Source organism: Pteropus medius, unplaced genomic scaffold (assembly GCF_902729225.1).
Source record: "Pteropus medius unplaced genomic scaffold, Ma_sr-lr_union100, whole genome shotgun sequence".
Classification (NCBI taxonomy): Eukaryota; Metazoa; Chordata; class Mammalia; order Chiroptera; family Pteropodidae; genus Pteropus; species Pteropus medius.
The window spans coordinates 4,213,546-4,234,581 of NW_024354503.1; the positions used below are offsets into that span (position 1 = coordinate 4,213,546).

Sequence of the window (21,036 nt, forward strand, 5' to 3'; positions counted from 1 at the left end):
TAATAATGAAGTGTACCTTCGCAACAAGGCATAATATAATTTGTTATATTTATAGGGCCTATTTATAAGCCTCTATTTAAATCCTTTCTGATTGGCCCAGGCACCGGCCCAGACACCATAATGATTGGCGCATTTTTCTGTCCTTCAAAGAGGCGGGTCCTAGAGTCCGTTTTGCCTCAGCGGGCCCTGGGATTGGTCAGTAGCGGCATAGCGGCGCCTTCGATTGGTCCCGAGGGCCGTCCTTCGGAGCCGGGGAGGCGGGTCAGGAGGCTGGCTGGTGCTGGGGCGGGCGGGCCCCGGAATTGTCATTTCTTTGTTTCCGAAGGCGGAGGAGGCTCTGAGCCCCCCCTCCCTAACCAACCCCCTCCCCCCGGGTGCTGGCTCCATGTCTGTGTGACTGGCCCCAGGGGTAGAATCCAGGCCCGACGCGGGGAGGGCCGGCGGCGGCGGCGGCGGAGGTGAGAGACGGCGGCGGCGGCACCCGGCCCCCCAGCGGGAGGATGAAGCGGCGGAACGCCGACTGCAGTAAGCTCCGCCGCCCCCTAAAGCGGAACCGGATCACCGAGGGCATCTACGGCAGGTGAGCGGCAGCGTCCGCGCCTCCGCCGGCCTGGGCCCTGCGGCCCCCAGTCGCTCCGGAGGGGCCCGGCCCCGTTATGTAACCCCGACTAGGCCGCACGCCCGCGCCAGGGGCTCTCCGGAGGAGCGCTGCACTGGGAGCCCTAGCCTGCCCGCCGGGGGTCCGCCCCGGGGGCGCGGGATGTGGCCGAGGGCCGCTGGCGGGGCTGGGAGGGCGCAGCGGGCGCGGTCTAAGGGAGCCGCCGCGCCGCCGTTGGGAGAGCCGGGGCCCCTCCGGGGGGAGGGGCAGCGCGCCCCCTCCCCACCCGCATCCCCCAGCCAGCGCCGCCGACTCCTAGATCTGCTCACGGGGCGGGCGGGCCTCCGCTGGCCACCCTAGTCCCGCTCTGGTTTGGGAGTCGGGGGCCTGAGCCGGGAGGCTCGAGGACCATATGCACTGGGTGGAAAGGCTGACAAAGTTGGGAGCAGACACTGACTCCGCCGACCCCTGGGAAACCCGGCAGGTGGCCACGTTGCCCATTATTTTGCCATCTACTTCTTTTGTGGGATCTCAAACTTGACACCGAGGGATGAAGCCAATACCCCCAAATCATACCCTGTGGCCCCGCTCCAGACTCAAAAGTAGCTGATCATCATTTTCTCAACAAACATTATTTTGACAATTACAAGCGGATGATTTTCTTCCAACCTTTTCAAAAGAATTCTCTCTAAATTCGCAATTTCTTTTTCCCTCCAAAAGAAAAGCGGTGTGTCTTTGAATAGATATTGAATTCACTGCTCTGAGGGGGGAGAAGGACAACAGGTTCATCGGGCAACTTAGTGACAATCACAGCTTACCTAAGCAGAATTTATGTACGACTGTTATTTTTTGGTTCTTCTTAGACTGTTAATTCTAAGTGGTACTTGTCTTGATAAAGAAATTATTTCGATGGAGAGGTAATTAGTTTACAAAGGAGAATTCTCAGCATGTGGGTATAGGCTTAACTGAGTCCTCGTGGCGTTTTACAATTTAGCTTTTAGCTGTGGGACTTAAAGAAATATGTGAGGTAGCTGATGACACCCAAGCTGTCTTAGCATAACCTTACACATGCTGCTGTTTCCACGTATGGAATGATTGCTTTTCACAAGCAGCTGACTGTTGTAAACATTGAGGGTTTTTTTTTATTTCAAGTTTAAAAGCATTAAGAAGTCAAAGTAAAAAGTTCTTGTATATTTTCTTATGTAATGAGCTATAGATCATAGGAATAATTCATTCATTTAACAGATATATCCACTATGTGCCAGGCTCTGTTCTAGCCAGAGTAAAGCAGTGAGTAAAACAGAACAAAATCTATACTGAATCAATCATACCTTACCGTTTTCAATAAAACTGTAGAAGAAAAAAAATTTTCCTATGGATTTAAAGGATTGGGGGAGAGGTCTCTTCAAGTTACGCACGCTGTAATTCTCGAATAAAACAGGCTTTTTCCTGGCTATTGAAAAAGATTTGGACAACTAAATATTAATAGTGGCACAAGAATAGAAAAAAATATGTAAAACAGAGTTGGTAGACCAAGGACAACTGTGGCATTTGAATTGCTGCTATTTGCAGTAACATATGATGATGTACCTCCATTTATAGCAAAAAGATTGGGAATCCCATTTTGTTTACATGTCTTCTGTTGTATTTCAACTTCTTTTTGTATTTGAACAAATATGCCCAGTTTGGTACCTGCCCCATTGTAACGATTCAGTCGATCTGAATCAATGTGAAGAAGTGAATTCGTTGACTAATGAAGATTATTTTACTGATGGTCTTTTGGAATTTGAATTATACTAAAGATTAATTAAATACTTCATGCAAGTAATTTAGTATTTCACCTGTAAATTTTTAAGAAACCAACAATACTTCAGCTCTCAAATCTATTTGTTTTCCTCTGGCATTGTTTAAATTTAAAGTTAATAAAATACCTAAATGTATTTTTACCTATCTTTTCTGTTGGAGCATCATGTATCAAATGAACATTTCAGTTATCTGTTTCTTAGTTTATATTATGGAGTAATAGATCGAAGAACAAGATCATAGTTTTTTTTTCCAATTGTTTTTAAAAATAGATTTAGAAAAATTTTAATCATTTTTAAAGCAAACAGAATGGGCTTATTATAAATTGTAGTATTTGAGAATTTGTGAATATCAAATTTCTGTTCGTCATCACATTTAAGTCTATACTAAATCATTTTTCATACCATCTATTGCCCATTTTGTTCTTCAACATCTGGCCAATTTGGGTCTCATTAAACAGAGAGCTTTGGGTTTTTTTCTGAGGCTCTGTTGACAGTTTTGACAACTATTGTCCACTTTTTCACAGCATAACCTTTCATGGACTATTTTCATGTTCCCAGTCTGTACAACTTTCTGAGCTTTGGCATAGCCAAGAGGCAGCTGTGGTGAAGAGAGCACTAGACTGAGGGCATCAGGAGACGTAGCTTCAGACTCAGAATCCTAGCTCTGCCACTTTGGACAGACTGAGCATCCACAGCTTTGATCTCCAGTTCTCTCATCTGTTGAATGAGTTTTGAGGACCAAAGGAGTTTGTGAAACACTATAAATTCTAGCATGCTATACAAATATTTTTTGCCATGGTGTTATCCCATGTTTGGCTTATTCTTTCAGGAGTCAGGAAAGATTTGGTACAACTATAAACAAAAGTTGAGTAGTCAAAACAAGGGTTAGTTGCTGCTTGGTCCTGTTGGAAAAATCCTGTTGCTGATATGCTTTTAATTATGGGCTCTAGTCCAGCAACTGTGACTGAGGTGATTGTCAAATGATACCATTATTGTCAGAATAATGGCTGTGATAGAATTCTATTTCAGGGGCAAGGTAGAAGGAAAATGGGATTTAGACATTATATTCATGTTAGCTACATTCGAAAATTGAAATGTATAGAAATATGTTATTTCAGTCAAGCTAATCAAGAACGAGAGAAGGGAAACAGGAGTGGTGATCATTTTCTTTTATATAATTGACATTTATATAAAATTCAGTGTCATTTAAAAAAAAATCTGAGCCAACATAGAACCTGACAAAGAGTAGGAATTCAGTGCTTAATAAATGTCGAGAGAGTGAAATAATAAGTAAATGACTATAAGCTAATCAATTCTACGCATTTAAGAACCTGCATTGTTCAGGGAATTATGGAAGATACAGGATAAGACATAGTTCCTTATCTTCAAAGAGTTTATAGTCTAGTAGGCCATAATAATTTCCTCTTAAATTCGTACAGTGGCTTTGAGGTTCTAAAGAACTTTGAGTTCTGTTCAAGTAAAAAATATTTGTGTTGAATTAAATTTTCGTTTGCTGTTTTACTGGTTCACCTGATACATTAACAGCTTTATTTTGCCCTGTGCCACTTTATGAAGTAGACACTAAGTGAGGGAGTATTTTCTAACTCAAATGAGACAGATATGAAAGTACTTTGGAAGTTATGAACAAAAGTTATTAGTAAGAGAAAGTAAAATGAATAATTCCTGTTAACTATTACATTTCAGAGGTCCTTGGTTTTAAGGCAGTGATTCTCTCCCCTGTGTCTGCCTTCACACAGGCACCAGACACTCCCAACAGTAATATCTAATTACATGCAGTGATTCTCCAGGTGAGATGGGGCTAGAGTGCTGTGTAGTTTTTAAAAGCCTTAAGGGGATTCTGTGTGATTCACCTACCTTTTACCTTGACATACTCCTCACTCCCTTACACCTGAGAATTACTGATAATAGGAAGATGAGGAGATAAGATGTGGTAAGTAGAAGACAGATGCAGAAACATTGATGTTTAAAGTCTCTGCAGTTAAAATTGTTACTTACCTTAGTAAGTATAATAAAAATTTTAAGTAAGGTGTGTATTTTAAGCTTCAGGAAACTATTTTATATCTTTGTTACTGGTGGTTGAAGGAAGCACCTCTTCACTTGTGAATTTATGAATACTTCCTGTCATCATGCTGGCTTCTGCTTGTAACATGTTGCCTAAAGCTTAGGCAGTGCAATACTGCTGTACCTGACTCTTACATTTTTACAGTTGATGCCTTAAAACTAGGACTGAGGACTCAGGACTTCTCTTGCGTATATATCTTTTTTCATCTTTCTTTCAGAGAAGAGTTTTCGGGCCTAGAAAATTTACATCTTTCTCAGCTTCTTAATTTCCTTTTTCAGACTCTTGTCTAAATAATCTTGTCTCCAGTAAAGATTTCACTTTACTGTTTCCTGCCTCCTTAATGATGTTTCCTAAGCCTAGTTTTGGACTACTTTGGGCTATGCTTATTAAGTTTCTGCAGGCTGGCATGACCCTTGGCTTCCTTGATTGTACATGTGTTCTGCAACTGAAACCCCAGATACCAATGTTGCAACCTCACAGCCTAAAAGCATTTTGATAATCTTGGTAGGCTTTAACTTCAACAGTGCTGGACCTGACATAAAAGTGATAAATTTGGTACAGTGGAAAATTGAAATGTTTTCATTAACCTTTCCAGTGAGGTGTTTAGTTAAACCCTTTTCTTTGTAGTTTCTACGAAATACATTTAAACAAATCTGCCACACTAGAATTTTGTACTTAATTTTTGCTAGTAGTGTATTATCTTAAAAAAGAAAAAAAGTACTTTCCTCCAACTTTCGTTTATGATTCTTCTTTTCTGAGCACTCTTGGAAGTTTAGTTTCACTAGATGTTTTGAAAATCCCTTTAAATTACTGCTAAGAGTTGAGGCAGGGAAAGGAGAGAACGTAATCTATTTCAGATCATTTGCTTAAAAGCTTCCTGCTCTATCAGTGATACTCTCCTTTTTCTTCACATTGATTCCTTATGGCCTTTCTTGAACCTCTCTAGATTTAGAGATTGATTTTCATGGTAGGCTTAATAACTTAATAGTTTTTTTCACTTTCTTGTTATATGCCTTATATATGGTGGACCCAATTCATATTCTATAAGCATTTATATTTCCAGAGTCTTTTTCTTTGACCATTTCTCCCAGATCTCCTCACTAATATTAACCCTTTGGAGTTTTATAAGTGTGTGTGTGTGTTTTGCTCTATTTTGTCATTTTCTAACCTACCATCCAGCTAACACTTAAGAGCATATAACAAGATATAACTTGTAGAGTGTATCTTACAGAGTCTGGACGGTGAGATAGAAATTTTACCAACATAGTTAAGACCTCAAAGTGAAATACTGTAATTGGGTTACTTTTCCTGATGAAATTTAGTGTGTTCTTTAAATATACTGATTACTTTATTCTCTAGGCTTACTAGATTTGGTTGTACTTATTTTACTTGGATCCTTTTCAAGAAATGGGTCCAGAAGAAAAAGAAGTTGTCTGCTCAACAAGCTGCATGAGTGTAATGGTACATACCAACAGTAAAAACACATATTCTTTGCTGGACTATTTTTTTTCCATCATGGATTTCTTCAAGTACCTGAGGAGTGACTATTTGCTCAAGGTGTCTCACCTTCAGGCACATGCATCCTAGTAATGGGAACTTTCAAAAAATGTAATCAACTGTTAGAGTATATTCATTGAGGCTTTATATCTTTACTTTGGCATTTTATTTACCTGACATCAGATTGACAGCTCATCAGCCTTCTAAAATGCCTGTAATCCCTATACCTTTTCATAGCAATGGACTTCATTTCTTTGTATTTTTTCCTGTGCTGCCTTTAAGGACCATGTGCTCACATTGAGTCATGAGCTTGTGACATCAGAAGTAATTTATCCCTCACCCCATCTCTTCTATTGTCTTTTATTTTTCAGAAGTTTTATGGATTGAAATGGTGCAACTAATTTACTCTAGGTGTATCAGTAGAAATTACTAATTCATGTGAGCTGTTTGGGATCTGTTTCCTACCCAGCACAGGAGAGGTGGCTAGAAATAATCTCCCTGTTTTTAAATTGTATTATTACTTTGTTCATCTTCAAAAACACTTTTTAAAACCAGCTAAGTTCCTTAGTACTAACGTCAGTACTTTGCCTGTCTTGTAACAAGGACACTGGAACTCTAGTGAGAATGAATACCATGTTCATGGTCATACAAAAATCCTGTCTCAGATGAGAGAAATACAGGCTGGAGTCTTTTTAAGATGTAATAAATATTATTTTCTTGTATTTTTTCTAGACTTGACAAGCTATACCTCATGGTTCGTTATGTTTCTGACTTTAAAAAAAGGAGTTGTCTTTTTTTTTTTAAATTATTTGTTTTTCAATCATAGTGACCATTCTGGAAGTGTGAATATTGTTGGAAAGCAGTCTTGAGTTTTCCTGTCTTTTGTGCCATTTGTTATTTCTGTAAAGAACATTTAACTTACAGTATTTTTCTGCAGAGTTTCATAGTGTGTTTACAAATTGTTTACAAAATCATACTTCATGAGTTAAAATACTGAGGGTTTATCCTTTCATAAATTACATCTGCTCATTTTTTCAAAACTTGATTCTCTTGGAAAATTAAAGAATTATATAACAAATATGTGTGAAGGAAGAGATATAAAGAAGGAAAATAATATTTATTGAGCACCTAATGTGAGATGACAAAAGTCCAGTGTGATGGAGAAGCACATGGGCTCTAAAGTCATGTAAATTTGGGTACGAATAATGTTCTTGACACTAGTTGTATGATCTTGAACAGGTCATTAACCTACTTTAACCCTTAGTTTGTTCATCTGTAAAATGAGGATAATAAATAATATCACCTATTTTATAGGATTATTATAAGATTAACTGAGATAAGTCACATAAAATATTTAGCACAGGGCCTGACACAGAAGAATTGCTTAAAAAGTTATTTGTTGTTACTACTATTGTTATTACATTTTTATCTTCATTCTCTTATTTAGTTTCAGTAAGGGTATTAGCTTTGGTTTCACAGAGAGAAAACCAAGGTTGCTGGAGGTTAAGTTACTTGATAGAGACCCATATGTATCTAACCCCAGAATCTGTCCTCTTGTTTTACTGTATTATTCAACTTCATCCTTTCTGAATGGTGTTTATGTGTAATAACTCATGATTCTTTCAGACTCTCTGTAGGGAAAATGTCATCATCTTCAGTTTTCAGGTGAAGCAGCAGGTACCAAGAGTGTCTTATGCAAGGCCATTAACCTTTTTCCTTCTCAAAATGAGAATCTCTCTTTTTAAAAAAATCAATGTAGACATGACGACAATGCAAGATATGAACCTGGACCAGGATTGATTGATTGATCTGTTTTTCTGTCTGTTGGTCTTTCTGTTTGTTTGTCTGTCTATTGCTATCAAGGACATTAGTGAGATAATTACCAATATTTGAATTAGGTCTATAGATCACATAATAGTACTGTATCACTGCTAATTTTCTGATTCTGAAAATTGTGCTATGGTTATATAAGAGACTGTCCTTGTTTTCAAGAAATTTAGGAGTAAAGGGGCATTATGTCTACAAATTATATTCAAATGGTTTGGGAAAAAATAATATGTATACGTATATAGGGAGAATAATAACAAACTCGATGAAATGTTTTTATCATTTGTGAAATCTGGGTGAAAGATATAAGGGAATTCTTTGTACTATTTGTGCAACTTTTCTGTAAGTCTAAAATGATTTCAAAATGAATTAAAAAATAAAAGTAACATACTCGTTATAAAAAAACTAAAGCAATATGACACTGTATATGTATAATGTCAAAATCCTTAGTATTCCTGCTCTGGGATGGAGTCCTGCTCTGTTATATCATTTATTAAGTATAGTTCTCTCTTTTTTTTTATATACAAGTAAATGTGTATATCTCTTTCTTAACAAAACTAGGATTCTATTTTACATAAAAGTTTCTTGGCTTTTCTCGTCACTTAATCTCTTGTGTATTTCTTTACATAGAAATTAATGTTTTTTAGCAGCAACACAGCATCCACATGGAATTCACTCTGTTCTTTGCTGTCTCCTAACTCCCATTTCTGTGCTCTTTCAGCAGTGCCCTGCAGCCTATTAGTTCCCTGTTCCTCAGGTTTCTTTCCTATAAAATGGTAATAACTACCCTGCCTATTTCACAATTGTAAGGCTAAAATGAGATAATTAATATGAAAGCATTTGGAAAAGTTACATGTGTGATATAAATGTAAGATATGGTTAGGTAGATGATATTATTGAAGATACAAAGCATAATACTTGATTTGTTTATAAATTTCTCATGTTTATACAACATTAACACAGTTATTTTAGGGCCTGTGGGTTGTTTTCTTTCTCTTAATGTGCTTCTTAACCTCTCACCATCCCAAACTCTGTAGAGTCCACACTGTTGAAAGTGTTTTTGAAGCAGAAATTCTAAAGCTCCAAACTCGCCAGTTGCGTTTGGGTACAGTACCTGTCCTTGATATCTCTGAAGTCTACATAGTCCTTTATAAAATCACTATACTACACAGTTCTTAAAATCTTTTTTTTAGTGATCTCCATTCTAGGTTTGTTTGTTTTTTTTTAAATTGGGCATATTTCATACTGTTAGATTTGTTATTGCAGTGGCTGCGTGTGTGTATATATGTGTAAGTTTGTGTGTGTCTGTGTGTGTGTGTCTGTGTGTGTGTGTGTAATCGACTCTAGAAAGGTTCTCTCGCAGTCTGCAGGAGGCCTAACATATAAAACAGAAATATGGAATGGCTTAGGTCTTCTCGAGCTACTCCCCTTTTCTGGATTTTCCACAAGGATGGAGTTGCAGAATGCAGCACTGGTTCTGGCTCATTTTATCATGAGTCTCATGTACAACTTTCTGTAGTCCACCGTTTCTCAATTTTTTTTTTTTGGTCTTGGGACCTCTTTACACTCTTAAAATGATTGAGAATCCCAACGAGCTTTGGTTTATATGGGTTATATCTATCAATATTTCTTGTATCAGAAATTAAGACAAAAATTTTAAGTGATTACTTGTTCATTTTAAAGTAACAATAATAAATCCATGAGAAGAGCCATGTAGTTTTACATTTTGTGCAGATTTCTTTACTGTCAGGCTTAATAGAAGACACTTTGAGAAACCCTACTGTAGACAGAGCTAGTGGCAGGTAGGCCGAATGGAGTGATAGTCTGGCACCCAGGGCAAAGGCTGATTTGGTTTATTTTTCCTAACAAGAACAATCAGAAAGGATTCGGAGGTGCTTGGTAATCCTTCAGGCAGAATCTGTATTTGTTATCTTTGTTGATGTTGCTTTGTTCACATATCCTTCCCAGTCACCTGAACACCATCTCTCCTTCTACCTGCATTGTAAGTGTGTACTTTGGCAAAAGCCCTCCTGTTGGTCCTAAACACTCTTGTGCATTGCAGGTCATTCGTTCAGCAAATATTTGTTAGACTCCCACAGTGTGCAAGGTGCTGTGCTTGGCACTGAGGATAAAACAGGGAATAAAATGGACAGCTCCTTTGTTCTTGTGGACTTCACATTTAAGCAGTTAATCATACAGAATATTATTTAGTTATAATTTTGACTAAATATTTTTATGGCACAGGATGCTTTGTAAGCATACAGTGGAGTAACTGTGTTTGCTTTGGGGCCAGGGAGGGCTTTTTTGAGGAAGTGATGTTCATGCTGTCTGCTGAAAGATGAGTGAGTAGTAATGAAAGTGGGCCTCATTTAGTTTAAATAATACTTAGGTGTAGGGATCTTGTCCGTGAGTCAGAGAGAAATGTAGAAAAATGTAAGAATCAACCCTGAACAATTTGAATGATCCCAGTTGAAGGAAGGACAACTAACAGTTTGGAGATAAGTACTGATTACCTGAATAGATCATTATCTTCTTTCTGAGACATTGTGGAATTCGGTGGAAATTCCATGACAGTGAGGTTTAAATTATAGACCAGTACTTCTCGGGTTTTAAAATATATACAGTTGGTCTCGGAATCTGATTAAAATGCAGACTTAGATTAAATAGGCCTGGGTGGGCCCTGAAATACTTACTCCTTTTCTAAAACGCTCATACATGATGCCGATGCCATTGGTCCACGGACCACACTTCGAGTAGCAAAACTCTAATGACATAATAAGACTTAAGTAGGAATACCAACTGGACAAGAGGCTGGATAAATATTCTAGAGGTAATGTCCAATAGTGAGAGGTGTTTGATAACAGAAAAGAAAGCAGTTTGGTGCAAGAAGTATCACACTACATGCTGAAAGATAAAAGCAGTTCACAGTTACTGTTACAGAGAGGACAGGAAAGCTAAGGTTTGAGATAGATGGCCACTAGCACAGCCAATGAAATGTTCCACAGAGTCATTTCTGTGCTGAGGACCAAGTAAACTAAATGGACATTAGTCTGCCTAGGGAAAAGGTCAGGTACTGAGGATTGATGGCCACCCCGTGGTAATTATATGGCCTCCAGAAAATGGTCTAAGTGACAAGTAGCTAGAGATACTAGAGGGAAGGTGCACTCTACTTGGAAAAAGAAGAATGTTCAGTACTACTTTTCATTAATCATAGACGATTAATCCATAGAGGGAGGGTACTGCTAAATAGATTCAGGTAAAAAGCGATCGTAAATGGCAAAGGCAGGAATAGAATGGGGGTGGAAGAAGGAGTCTTATAGCTGATATCCACTTTGAATGAATACCACTATTAGGCCTAATAATTGCGCGTGTCTCTTTTTCATTTCGCTGGCACCCAGAATAGAAACTTACAAGATGGTCAAAAGACATTATTGGTCTGTCCTTGTTTTAATATATTATTATGGGAAATATCTTTCAGCTGCAGTTATGCTTTTAAGTTTTTGTTTAAGATGTTTTATAGTTCTTAGTAAATTTATTTGGATCAGAGAATTATAGTAACGTGAAGTAGACATAAGTCATTGTGAACTGTATATATAAAAATATTTTACATTTAATCATATTTTCTTCATGGTTTAAGAGAAATATTTTGGAATGTTATAATGGCTTAAAACCCTATCTCCTTTTCTCCCCCTTTAGATGTCATTTCTTTGAATTTGGCAAAATCTTATGACCTTCAGAACATGGAAGGAAAGGAACTAGGGTGTCTACAGTGATGAGCAGTTATTTTAGGATACTTGTCTTTCAACTTTTGCACATGTACCTAAAGAAGGATAGTAGGCATAATTTACTGATAAAGAAGGCTAAGAGAATCCTGAATCAAGCAACTGTCTAAACTTTTGTAAACCCTGTAAGATGGGATCAATAGAATTTAAGACTAGCCTAGAGTAGAATCAACTTTGTTAATTAGATTGCTTCTTGATTTTTTTTTTTTAGACGCAGGCCCACCTAAAGAGGGAGACTGAGGAAAGCTGAGGGTATGGCATATGTTTGTGAAAGATCAAGTTTCCTTAGATAACTGTACTTCTAAACTGTGACTCAGAACTGGGTGTCAAGGAACATCAAAGGTACGAGAGTAGTTGTTTGAAAAGAAATGAAATTTGTAAAAGGGAATACCCTTGAAGTTACAGAATTCAAGAGCAGTCACTATATTAAAGATGATCGTTTTTGTATTGCCTTAGGTTTAAATGGTCAACTTATTAAAAAGTATTCAACAGGCTGCCATTCTTTGGATAATGCTGTCTAAATAGTGAAACAGAATGTTGCCAGCTAGACTGGGATCCTGCAATGCCTTGAGAGCATTTGAGGCAGAGAGCAGTTGGTGGTACTGTCCCTTCTCTACCTAGGGAATGGTAATAACTAGACATGATGAGGTACCCACCACGTCTCATTCATATACATTCCAGAGGCAGCTCTATGGGAAAAAAAGATTCATCAGAGAAGTAAATACATTTCCATGCCATTTCTTAAATGCCTTAGAAACATGGATAGGGGGCTGCTATTTCTTTAAAACCTAGAAACAATTCTAGAAACAAAGAAAGAAAACCTTTCAGTTTTAAAGCCAAGCAGCTTGGAAATCTAGTTGCAAACTAGATTTGTGTTCCTGAATGCTTGCATGACTCAGTTCTTTCTAATAAAATATGCCTTGCTTTCCAGTGGACCAGTGATGGCATTTAATAAGTAAGAATGAGGGCCCCATCCTCATCTGGCTAATAGGACTAGTGAAATGAAACTAAAAGGTAGGATTTAGGATTCAAACCTGTGTTCTTCTGGTTTGCCTTGGGTTTCTCAGTTCTACAGCAAACCTCTTATTCGAAACTTATTATCAAGTCCAAAGAGTTCTACCAACAATTAGTGTTAGACATTGACCCTAGTTGCAAATTATGTATATCATTATGATACTGTATCATTGAAGGTCATATGTGTCTGTCCTTGACATCTTTTACCTCTGTGGCTTCAGAGGGCACAGGAAAAATCCTCAATGCTGGATCTCCGGCCTTTGTTGTTTCCCCCACAAATATATATCTTTTTGTACCTTATTTTATTTCAAAATTATTAGAAGTCTTGATTTTGTTGTTGCTAGTATATATTCAAACAGCTAATTGAATCACATCAGTATTGGAATATTTGTATTGCAAAACACCATGCAAGGTTCTAGCCCAAGTCAAAATGAATTTTAGATATCTCCAACCTGTGTATCTTAGAAAACTTTAAAAAAAAAAAAATTAACCTGCTCCAGAATTGATCAGGTTAAGGACATAGAATTAGGGGCTTATTAGTAGGTAGAATACGAAGACTTCTATTATCTATTATTTAATTAATGAAATAGAAGAATGGACTTTTAGATTATATAAAAAATATATATATTTTTAAATCCACACCCGTACCTTGTTTTGAGCTACTGTGGTGGTTAGATATTTGTTGTGACTGGCTTGTCAAAGTGTGCTTCTATTTAACACAAGTCCAGAGGGAATTGAGAGCTCATATTTGCATCTCAGCCAGAGCAAGGCTGGAATGCTCTAGGGCTTTTTCTCTATGTACATTTTTGTGCCCTCATAACCCTTAGTAGTGATTGGCATCTGCTTCCTAAGTTAGTTTCTATTTGGAGAAGTCATTTGTTTTTTATTTGGTTAATGCAGATGAATACTACACAGAGAGGCAAGAGGAGACAAGGGAAAAAATTTCTTCAAGCATGTAAGGATGTGCATCAGGCATTTCAAAGACTTTAAACAGATGTAGAGGGATGGGGAAACGGTAAATTTGAAGCCTTTCAACTGTGACATTTTCTTCTAATGAAGAACATCTTGAAAGCTATAATTTTGAGAATGTTGTAGTATTTTGAAGTCAGACACGTAGCACGTTTTTAAATAGTGGTACAATTTAACTTTGTTTCTCATGTTAAATGGAATTAAGCATACTTGGTCATCTTATTCCAATAGTGGCGGGTCTCAGAATGGATACCAGAGCTTTACCATTTTGGTGGGCCACGGTCGTGTTCCTCTGTCCTTTATCTCCATTGTTTTCTTGATGTAGTGAATATAATTTTTTGTCTCTTTTAAACAAGACAGTGCATTTTTCTTTTTCTAGTTCTTCACGAATGATCTTGAATTAATTTTTTTATTTTCATATTTTGCAGTACATTTTTATACCTGAAATTTCTGGTGGTGTGGGCACTTGTCCTCCTGGCAGATTTTGTCCTGGAGTTCAGATTTGAATACCTGTGGCCATTTTGGCTCTTCATCAGAAGCGTCTATGATTCCTTCAGATACCAGGGACTGGTAGGTTTATTAATACATGCTTTTCAAGTATAATGAATTTAATAAACCTTTAAAGAAAATCTTCAATAACTGATAATGAAATAATTTAAAATAGATTTTATTAGCAATACTTAGGTAACTTATTGAGCTAAGCAGGGCCCGTGGACTGAAACTGGGCCTCCAAGGCTATTTTGTCTAAACCCACGGATCAAATCATACTCCTTCCTTCTCAGTCATTCCAGTGAAAAGAAAGGGAAAGAGGGAGGACTTTGGGAGGGAGGCAGAGTAGTGAAGGAATAATTGCCTAGTTCTACTATGAAATATTTCTAAAGTATCACTATGTTAGCGATTAGGTTAGAGTTAGAGCAGTGGTTTCCAAACTTTTTGTTCTCAGAACCCCTTTACACTCTTAAAAATTATTGAGGACTCCAAAGAGCTTTTATTTATGTGGGTTACGTCTATCCATATTTACTATATTAGAAATTTAAAAGTGTCTTTATTAATTCACTTAAAAATAACAATAACAAATTCATTACCTGTTAATACAAATTACATATTTTAATGAAAAATAACTGTTTTCCAAAACAAAGAACTTAGAAGATTGACTACAGTTTTGCAAATTTATATGTGTGGCTTAATGGAAGACAGCTGGATTTTCATATCTGCTTCGGAACTCAGTCTTTTGTAATATCACATATGTACCTTCAGGAAACGCCACCATAATCCTGAGTGAATGTATATGGAAAAGGCAGATAATATCTAAGTGTTATTATGAAAATAGTTTTGACCTAGAAGACCCACTAAAAGCGTCTCAGAGACCATGCCTTGAAAAGATGGTTTTGAGCTCATGTCTTAATAGTAATAGGCAAAGGAAGACTGCATTATTAAAATTATTAACATCAGCATAATTCTTATTACTATTATGGTTCATCTGTGCTTCAGTAGCCTACCCTTTAAGAATGAGGCTCTGTAGGAATGTATTGTGATGAGAGAGGAGCCTTTTCTGTGTTAAAATCTAGTTCTTTTAGCTAACCTACCTGTGGAGTCCAAGTGAACTCATTGTGAACCAACCTTAATTTGTTCTGGTCTAGTTCTTCATGATTTGAGAGCATAAATAGAATTACTCTTTTATTGTTAAATTAATCACTACTTATATGGTTGATTCTAAATGTTTAAAATTTTCTGTTGTAATTTGCTCTGTAGTTATTATTGCATGGCAGTTTCAGAGATTTTGTACAACATACATTTAATAATCTCTATTTGAAAATAGCAGGTTCTAAGATGTGTTTTTTATTTTGTTTCGTTTTTCCCTTTAGGCCTTCTCAGTGTTTTTTGTTTGTGTAGCATTCACATCAAATATAATATGCCTGCTGTTCATCCCCATACAATGGCTTTTTTTTGCTGCTAGCACATACGTATGGGTTCAGTACGTATGGCACACAGGTAAGTCTTAATGGTTTCCTAGATGGGTAGAAATCTTAGATTCAGACTTTTTAAATGTGATTTCTTTGAATAAATTATTTAGAGTTGAGTTTAATGTAGACATTTTAAAGTTGCCTTTTCCTAATAGATTATAATATACCTTTAAAATATTTTTATCTTTTTTTATTATTGAATCAAAAGTTTAAGCCTTTATGATTTGATTTCTCAATTGTAGACATTTTAGTTACCACTCTCATCATGAAGATATCCATTTTTTTAAAAAGTTGAAGTAATTTCTATTTAGGGAGACTTGAAGACAACCATGTTCCAAATAGGAAAAATGTTCTTGGAGTTTCAGCATTGAAAGAAAGTCAGAGGTCATTTAGTTGAAGCCTTATTTGGTACAAGAATCCCCACAGCATCCCTGGCACATGGTGGCTTAATCTCTGACTGAAAATCTGCAGTGACGAGGAACTTACTACTGTTGCTTTTGGGCAGCTGTAATAGAAAGTTCTTTCTCACAGCCCAAATTTTCCTCCTTTCACTTTTGACCCAGCAGCTCTTGACTTTTGGGGGGCTTGCTGATCTCTTAGAGGCTGTAAAGAGGCTTTCCCCACAAAAATATATGGGAATGTACAAAACTTTTCCTTAAAATTTCAGGAGGCCTAGAGACCATGCCTCAAGGCCAAACATTAGACTCCCCTGCATTAGAGCCACACTGAGTAAGTGTAACGTCCCATCCACATTAACATTACTTTAGAGTTAAAAACACTGTCATGTCCTCTCAAGTTTTCTTTTCTATAGGCAAGACACCTCTGGTTTTGTCAGCTCCTCCTTGTATGTTTTTTGAGTACGTCGCCATTCTGATCTCCCTAGTTCTTAGTGGTTCTCTTAACCAAAATGTACTGTTGCAGCTATTTCCTGACTTGAGTGGAGCTACACAATCTACTCCTTTCTTCTTAGAGCTGTACTTCTATTTCAAACTAAGGTGAAATGAGATGTTTTGACAGCTCAGGTCCATTGTGAAAACTTGGACGTAGGATGCATGGGGCTGTGAGGATGGCTCTCAGATTGTTACACTTGTCTGCAAAGATACTTGAAACTTGATTCTTAGGCCCAGCTGCAGCCTATAGGATCTTGACCCTGAGGGAGCACCAGCTAATAAAGGATCCCTGGAGCAATATTCATCCTCTCGGAGGTGCTAAGAGGATGATGCCAGCCCAAGTGGAAAACACAGTTCAGCTCTGTTGTTTAAAGTATTCGCTATGAGCATGGTTTTCTCCATCTTTAGCACTCTGTCATATCTTTCTTCACTTATAAGCTGGCATGACGGTTCCTTAGTCTCTTTCCTCTAGTTAAAGTGATTTTTCTACATACCAATTTTTACTTGATTTCCTTGTTTGGGGCTTCAGTTTTAAGTGAGTTGCCGTTTACACTTGTCACTCTCTCTAGGTCTCAGTTTCTTCTTTGTCATATGAAAATGGAGTAATCTAGATAATGTTTAAGGGAGATTTCCAGCTCAGATAATCTTTGACTCTGATGAACTGTAATGATTCCCTAAATTACTTTAATAATGTCTTAGTAGTTGTGAAAAAACTACTCATAGGACTATTAATAGAACCTATTGGGAACGAGTTCAATGGGTGACGAGTTCAGGACAGCAGTGAAGCTAATGTCATAAATGATACTGATCTCTTTTTAGCTCTAGGTTCAGAAATATTTGTTGGAATAGCTAAGCTGTGAAGTATGTTTTAATTTGGAATGATTAGTGTTCAAATAAACAAAACAAACTTTGTGTTCTTACTGGGCCCAACAAATACGAGTGCAGTTTATATAACTTGGGATTAATTTCTCTTGCAGTTGTTAAAATTTAAAATTCTTCCTTAAGAATATTAGGAATGATTGATGAAATTAAATATTGCCACAAGAGAGTGACAATATTATATCATAAACTTTTTTAACTTGATGTTAAGAGGGGAAAAAACTACTCATAGGCTACTTACTGTATGTACAATATGACTATTACACTTCAAAAATATTTTCAACATGGTTTTATTATTTGATAAATTTAGAAATAACAGGTATTTTGTTCACATGTTTCTATTCTGTAATGTGCTGCTTATGTTTATAATAACTTTAGAAATTAATATAGGGAGTAGAGAATACAAATTTTTGGAAACGCATTTTAAAATGAATTTGAAGGTGCATTATCCCAAAGGTTGCTGTGTGTCTTCCTACATTGTATGAAAATACCCCTTTTTTCTGTATGTTAAACCTGTAAGAATAATTGAGGCTATTAGCTGCCTTCACAGAGCTTAGAGTGTTTTCCTTCTTTATGGAAGAGGTCTAAGGGGACTTGGGTACTCCTTAGAAGTAGACTCAGTATTATCTCTGTAAACTTGGACCCAATTTGCATAAACTCTGGGCCTCACTTTAATCTTCAATAAAATGAGGAAATGGAACTAAATGATCTTTCTAAGATGCTACGATTTTTCTTTTGTTTCATCCCAAAGATCCTTAGCAAAAAGTCCTTCAATCACTGATTTTTCCCTCCTCTCTTCTGTAACTTGTTTGCCTTATACAGTTTCAAAGGCGCTCTTTTCACAGTTACTGGACCTTGTGCCTGTATAGTCCATCTTTATAAAATACCCCATTTTCAGTCATGTTCTGACAAAGATAGACCTAGCCTGCAGATTTTGATTATAAAACCAATGAAAATTATCCCATCATTTGCATCTTATTTATTTGTTGCAAGTTGCTTTTTCCTCCCTTGAAAATTGTTTTTAATTACAAAAGGAATACGGGCTTGTAGTTAAGAAAAAATTTTTTTGGACAGTAATGTCAAAAACATTTCTTTGTGATGTAACTCATTCTTAAGAACTTATTTTTTTACATATCATTTCATGTTAGTACAAGGCTTCATTCTTTTGAAAACTGCATCATGTTTTATTATATAATTTACCAAAATTAAGCAGTTCCCTGTTGATAGACATTTAAATTCTATGTTTTTACTATTGCAAATAATAATAATAATAATATAGTGAATATTCTTATATATTTATCCTGGGGCTCTTTTATATTTTCCTTAGGTAGATTTCTGGAATTGGAATTTCTAGGTCAAAGGTATAAGTATTTCAAATTTAATTATATTGCCACATTGCCTTCTAAAAAGGTTGCCCCAGTTTATATTACTGCCAAGTATGAGACTAAAACTTTTCTCATACCCTCCCTATACTATTCCTCATCTTTTAAATTTTTGCCTATGTAATAGGTTTAAAAAAAATATAGAATCTCATTTTTAAAATTCGGATCTATAATCAGTATGAAATTGAACATCTTTTTGTATGTTTTTAGTTATCTATATTTTTTCTTTTATGACTTGCATTCAGTTGCCTTTGTATTGATTTGTAGGAGCCCTTTGTATGCTAGGACTATAACTTCTTTGTTTTATATATATCGTAAATATTTTCTGCCAGAATGTTTATCTTTTATATCTATGATTCTATAGCATCTTTTGTCATATAAAAGCTTTCAGTTTGGATCAGATCGCTTTATAATTGGCTTGAAAGTCTTAAGGAAAGTTACTGTAGTTGAACCGGTCTCCCAAACAACTGTCTGTTCTATTAGGTAATGGATCATTGATGCTTGTCTCTCTGCTGCTTTCCCACAGAAAGGGGAGTGTGTTTGCCAACAGTGTCCCTCTGGATACTCTTTGTTTATATTGAAGCAGCAATTAGATTTAAAGATCTCAAAAATTTTCATGTAGACCTTTGCCGTCCATTTGCTGCTCACTGGTGAGTATTATGTATATTCTTAATCTATAATTCAATGTTTGTTAATGTAAGTGGTAAGTTCAATTGTAAAATTTTTCTTAGAGATTTTACACAAACCCAGAAGACAACATAACATGATGGTAAAGAATAACGAGGTCTTTGTTCAGGCAGATAGGTATTAGAATCCCGACTCTGTCCCCTAACAGCTTTGTTGCCATGGACATGTCACTCTCTAAGCCTTAGTTCTCTTACCTGTATATTGGGAAAGATGAAGTGATATATATAATGCCAAGCACATAGGTGTCTGATAAATGTTATTTGTTTTTATTATAATCATATTGATTCCAAAAAGTCTTGATAAAATATACAGCTATTTCATAAAGCTTAAATGAACTTAAAATTTCCTTAGCCAATTTACAAAAGCAAGAGAATATTATTAATACTTTTTAAAGGAATATTATTTTTTTAAAAATATAAATGAATATTAAGGTATTTTATTCATTTAACCTTAACCATGAAACTTTTTTTTTAATGAACTTGATTCTTATTTATACCTATTGTGGAAATCACTACTTACTGAATGTTTCTTTCAAAAACATCAACTTTTGCTAATACTCATGTCAGGAAACAAACAGGAATCAACTGAAAAATAGTTTCCAATATTTTTAGTCTTTTTCACAAATAAGTGAATTAAATAAACCTAGTCAATAAAACTAGTCACTTAAGTTTGTAGTGAGATCACTTTTAGACTAATTATAATTGATAAGTTTTAATATTAATGAAGTTTAATATGTGTTTTGACAGTGTTTCAGAGACTTTGAAAACAGACTGATGAGTTGAATGAAAATATGTCAACTTTTTATCCCAGAAATTTGAGTTGTATGTACAGCTGGTTTAATTTGGTGCCACAAACCAAATGTTGGCACTGATAATATCATACTTATTTAAATGATTCTTGAATTTATGCATGACAGAGTATTTATAACTAATTTTCCAGGAATAGCTGGCGTTAGTACCTCTCAGGCAGCAGGAAGATTAAAGTAGTCACCTGAATTTGACCCAGTCTTCTAGCATTAAAAATCAAATGATGTCCTTTTGATTTTTTTTAACATTATGTTTACTTTTGACCACCTACAAAATCTCTACCCTGTCAGTTCTTAAAAGCATACAGATGCCCAAGGTCTAATGCACAAGGCAGTTCAGTGTTAATCAACAACATTAGCCACTGTATCTAACTGTCACTGTGGTAACTTCTTGAGTTAGTTTGAAGGATACCAAAGTCAGATGGTCAGCCTCTTAAGCTCTAGCAGTCTTGCTGTTCCCTGGGGGGTTGTTCTACATGCCAACTGCCTCTGATTTCCACAGCAGACAGCACATTTATTTATGTGTTTACTGAATGCTCAACTATCATCATCTTAATTTCAGTCATAGATGTCCCCATGTGCTTGATGCACGTATTTTTTTGTTTTTAACTTGCAATCACTGGCTGGATTGTCATCTTTTCTAGTATTGGGTACCCTGTGGTGACTTTGGGCTTTGGCTTCAAGAGTTATGTAAGCTACAAAATGCGGTTAAGGAAGCAAAAGGAAGTGCAAAAAGAGAATGAGTTTTACATGCAGCTTCTTCAACAAGCCCTCCCCCCGGAGCAGCAGATGCTACAGAAGCCAGACAAAGAGTCTGAAGAAGGTAGGTCTTTATTCTAAAGCTGTTGGCTTAA

At 36.5% G+C, this 21,036-nt stretch overlaps 1 protein-coding gene across 1 annotated transcript in view; it reads left to right on the plus strand.

Annotated features, from left to right (window-relative positions):
• Positions 1-296: 296 nt before the first annotated feature.
• The window catches only part of MACO1 (macoilin 1), a 51,770-nt gene continuing 31,030 nt past the window's right edge, over positions 297-21,036 (plus strand). Inside the window, exons 1-5 of the mRNA XM_039854946.1 lie at positions 297-580; positions 14,004-14,145; positions 15,441-15,567; positions 19,217-19,340; positions 20,827-21,005. Of these exons, the coding sequence (XP_039710880.1) occupies positions 501-580; positions 14,004-14,145; positions 15,441-15,567; positions 19,217-19,340; positions 20,827-21,005 (652 nt within the window). The 5' untranslated portion in view covers positions 297-500. The remainder of the gene's footprint in view (positions 581-14,003; positions 14,146-15,440; positions 15,568-19,216; positions 19,341-20,826; positions 21,006-21,036) is intronic.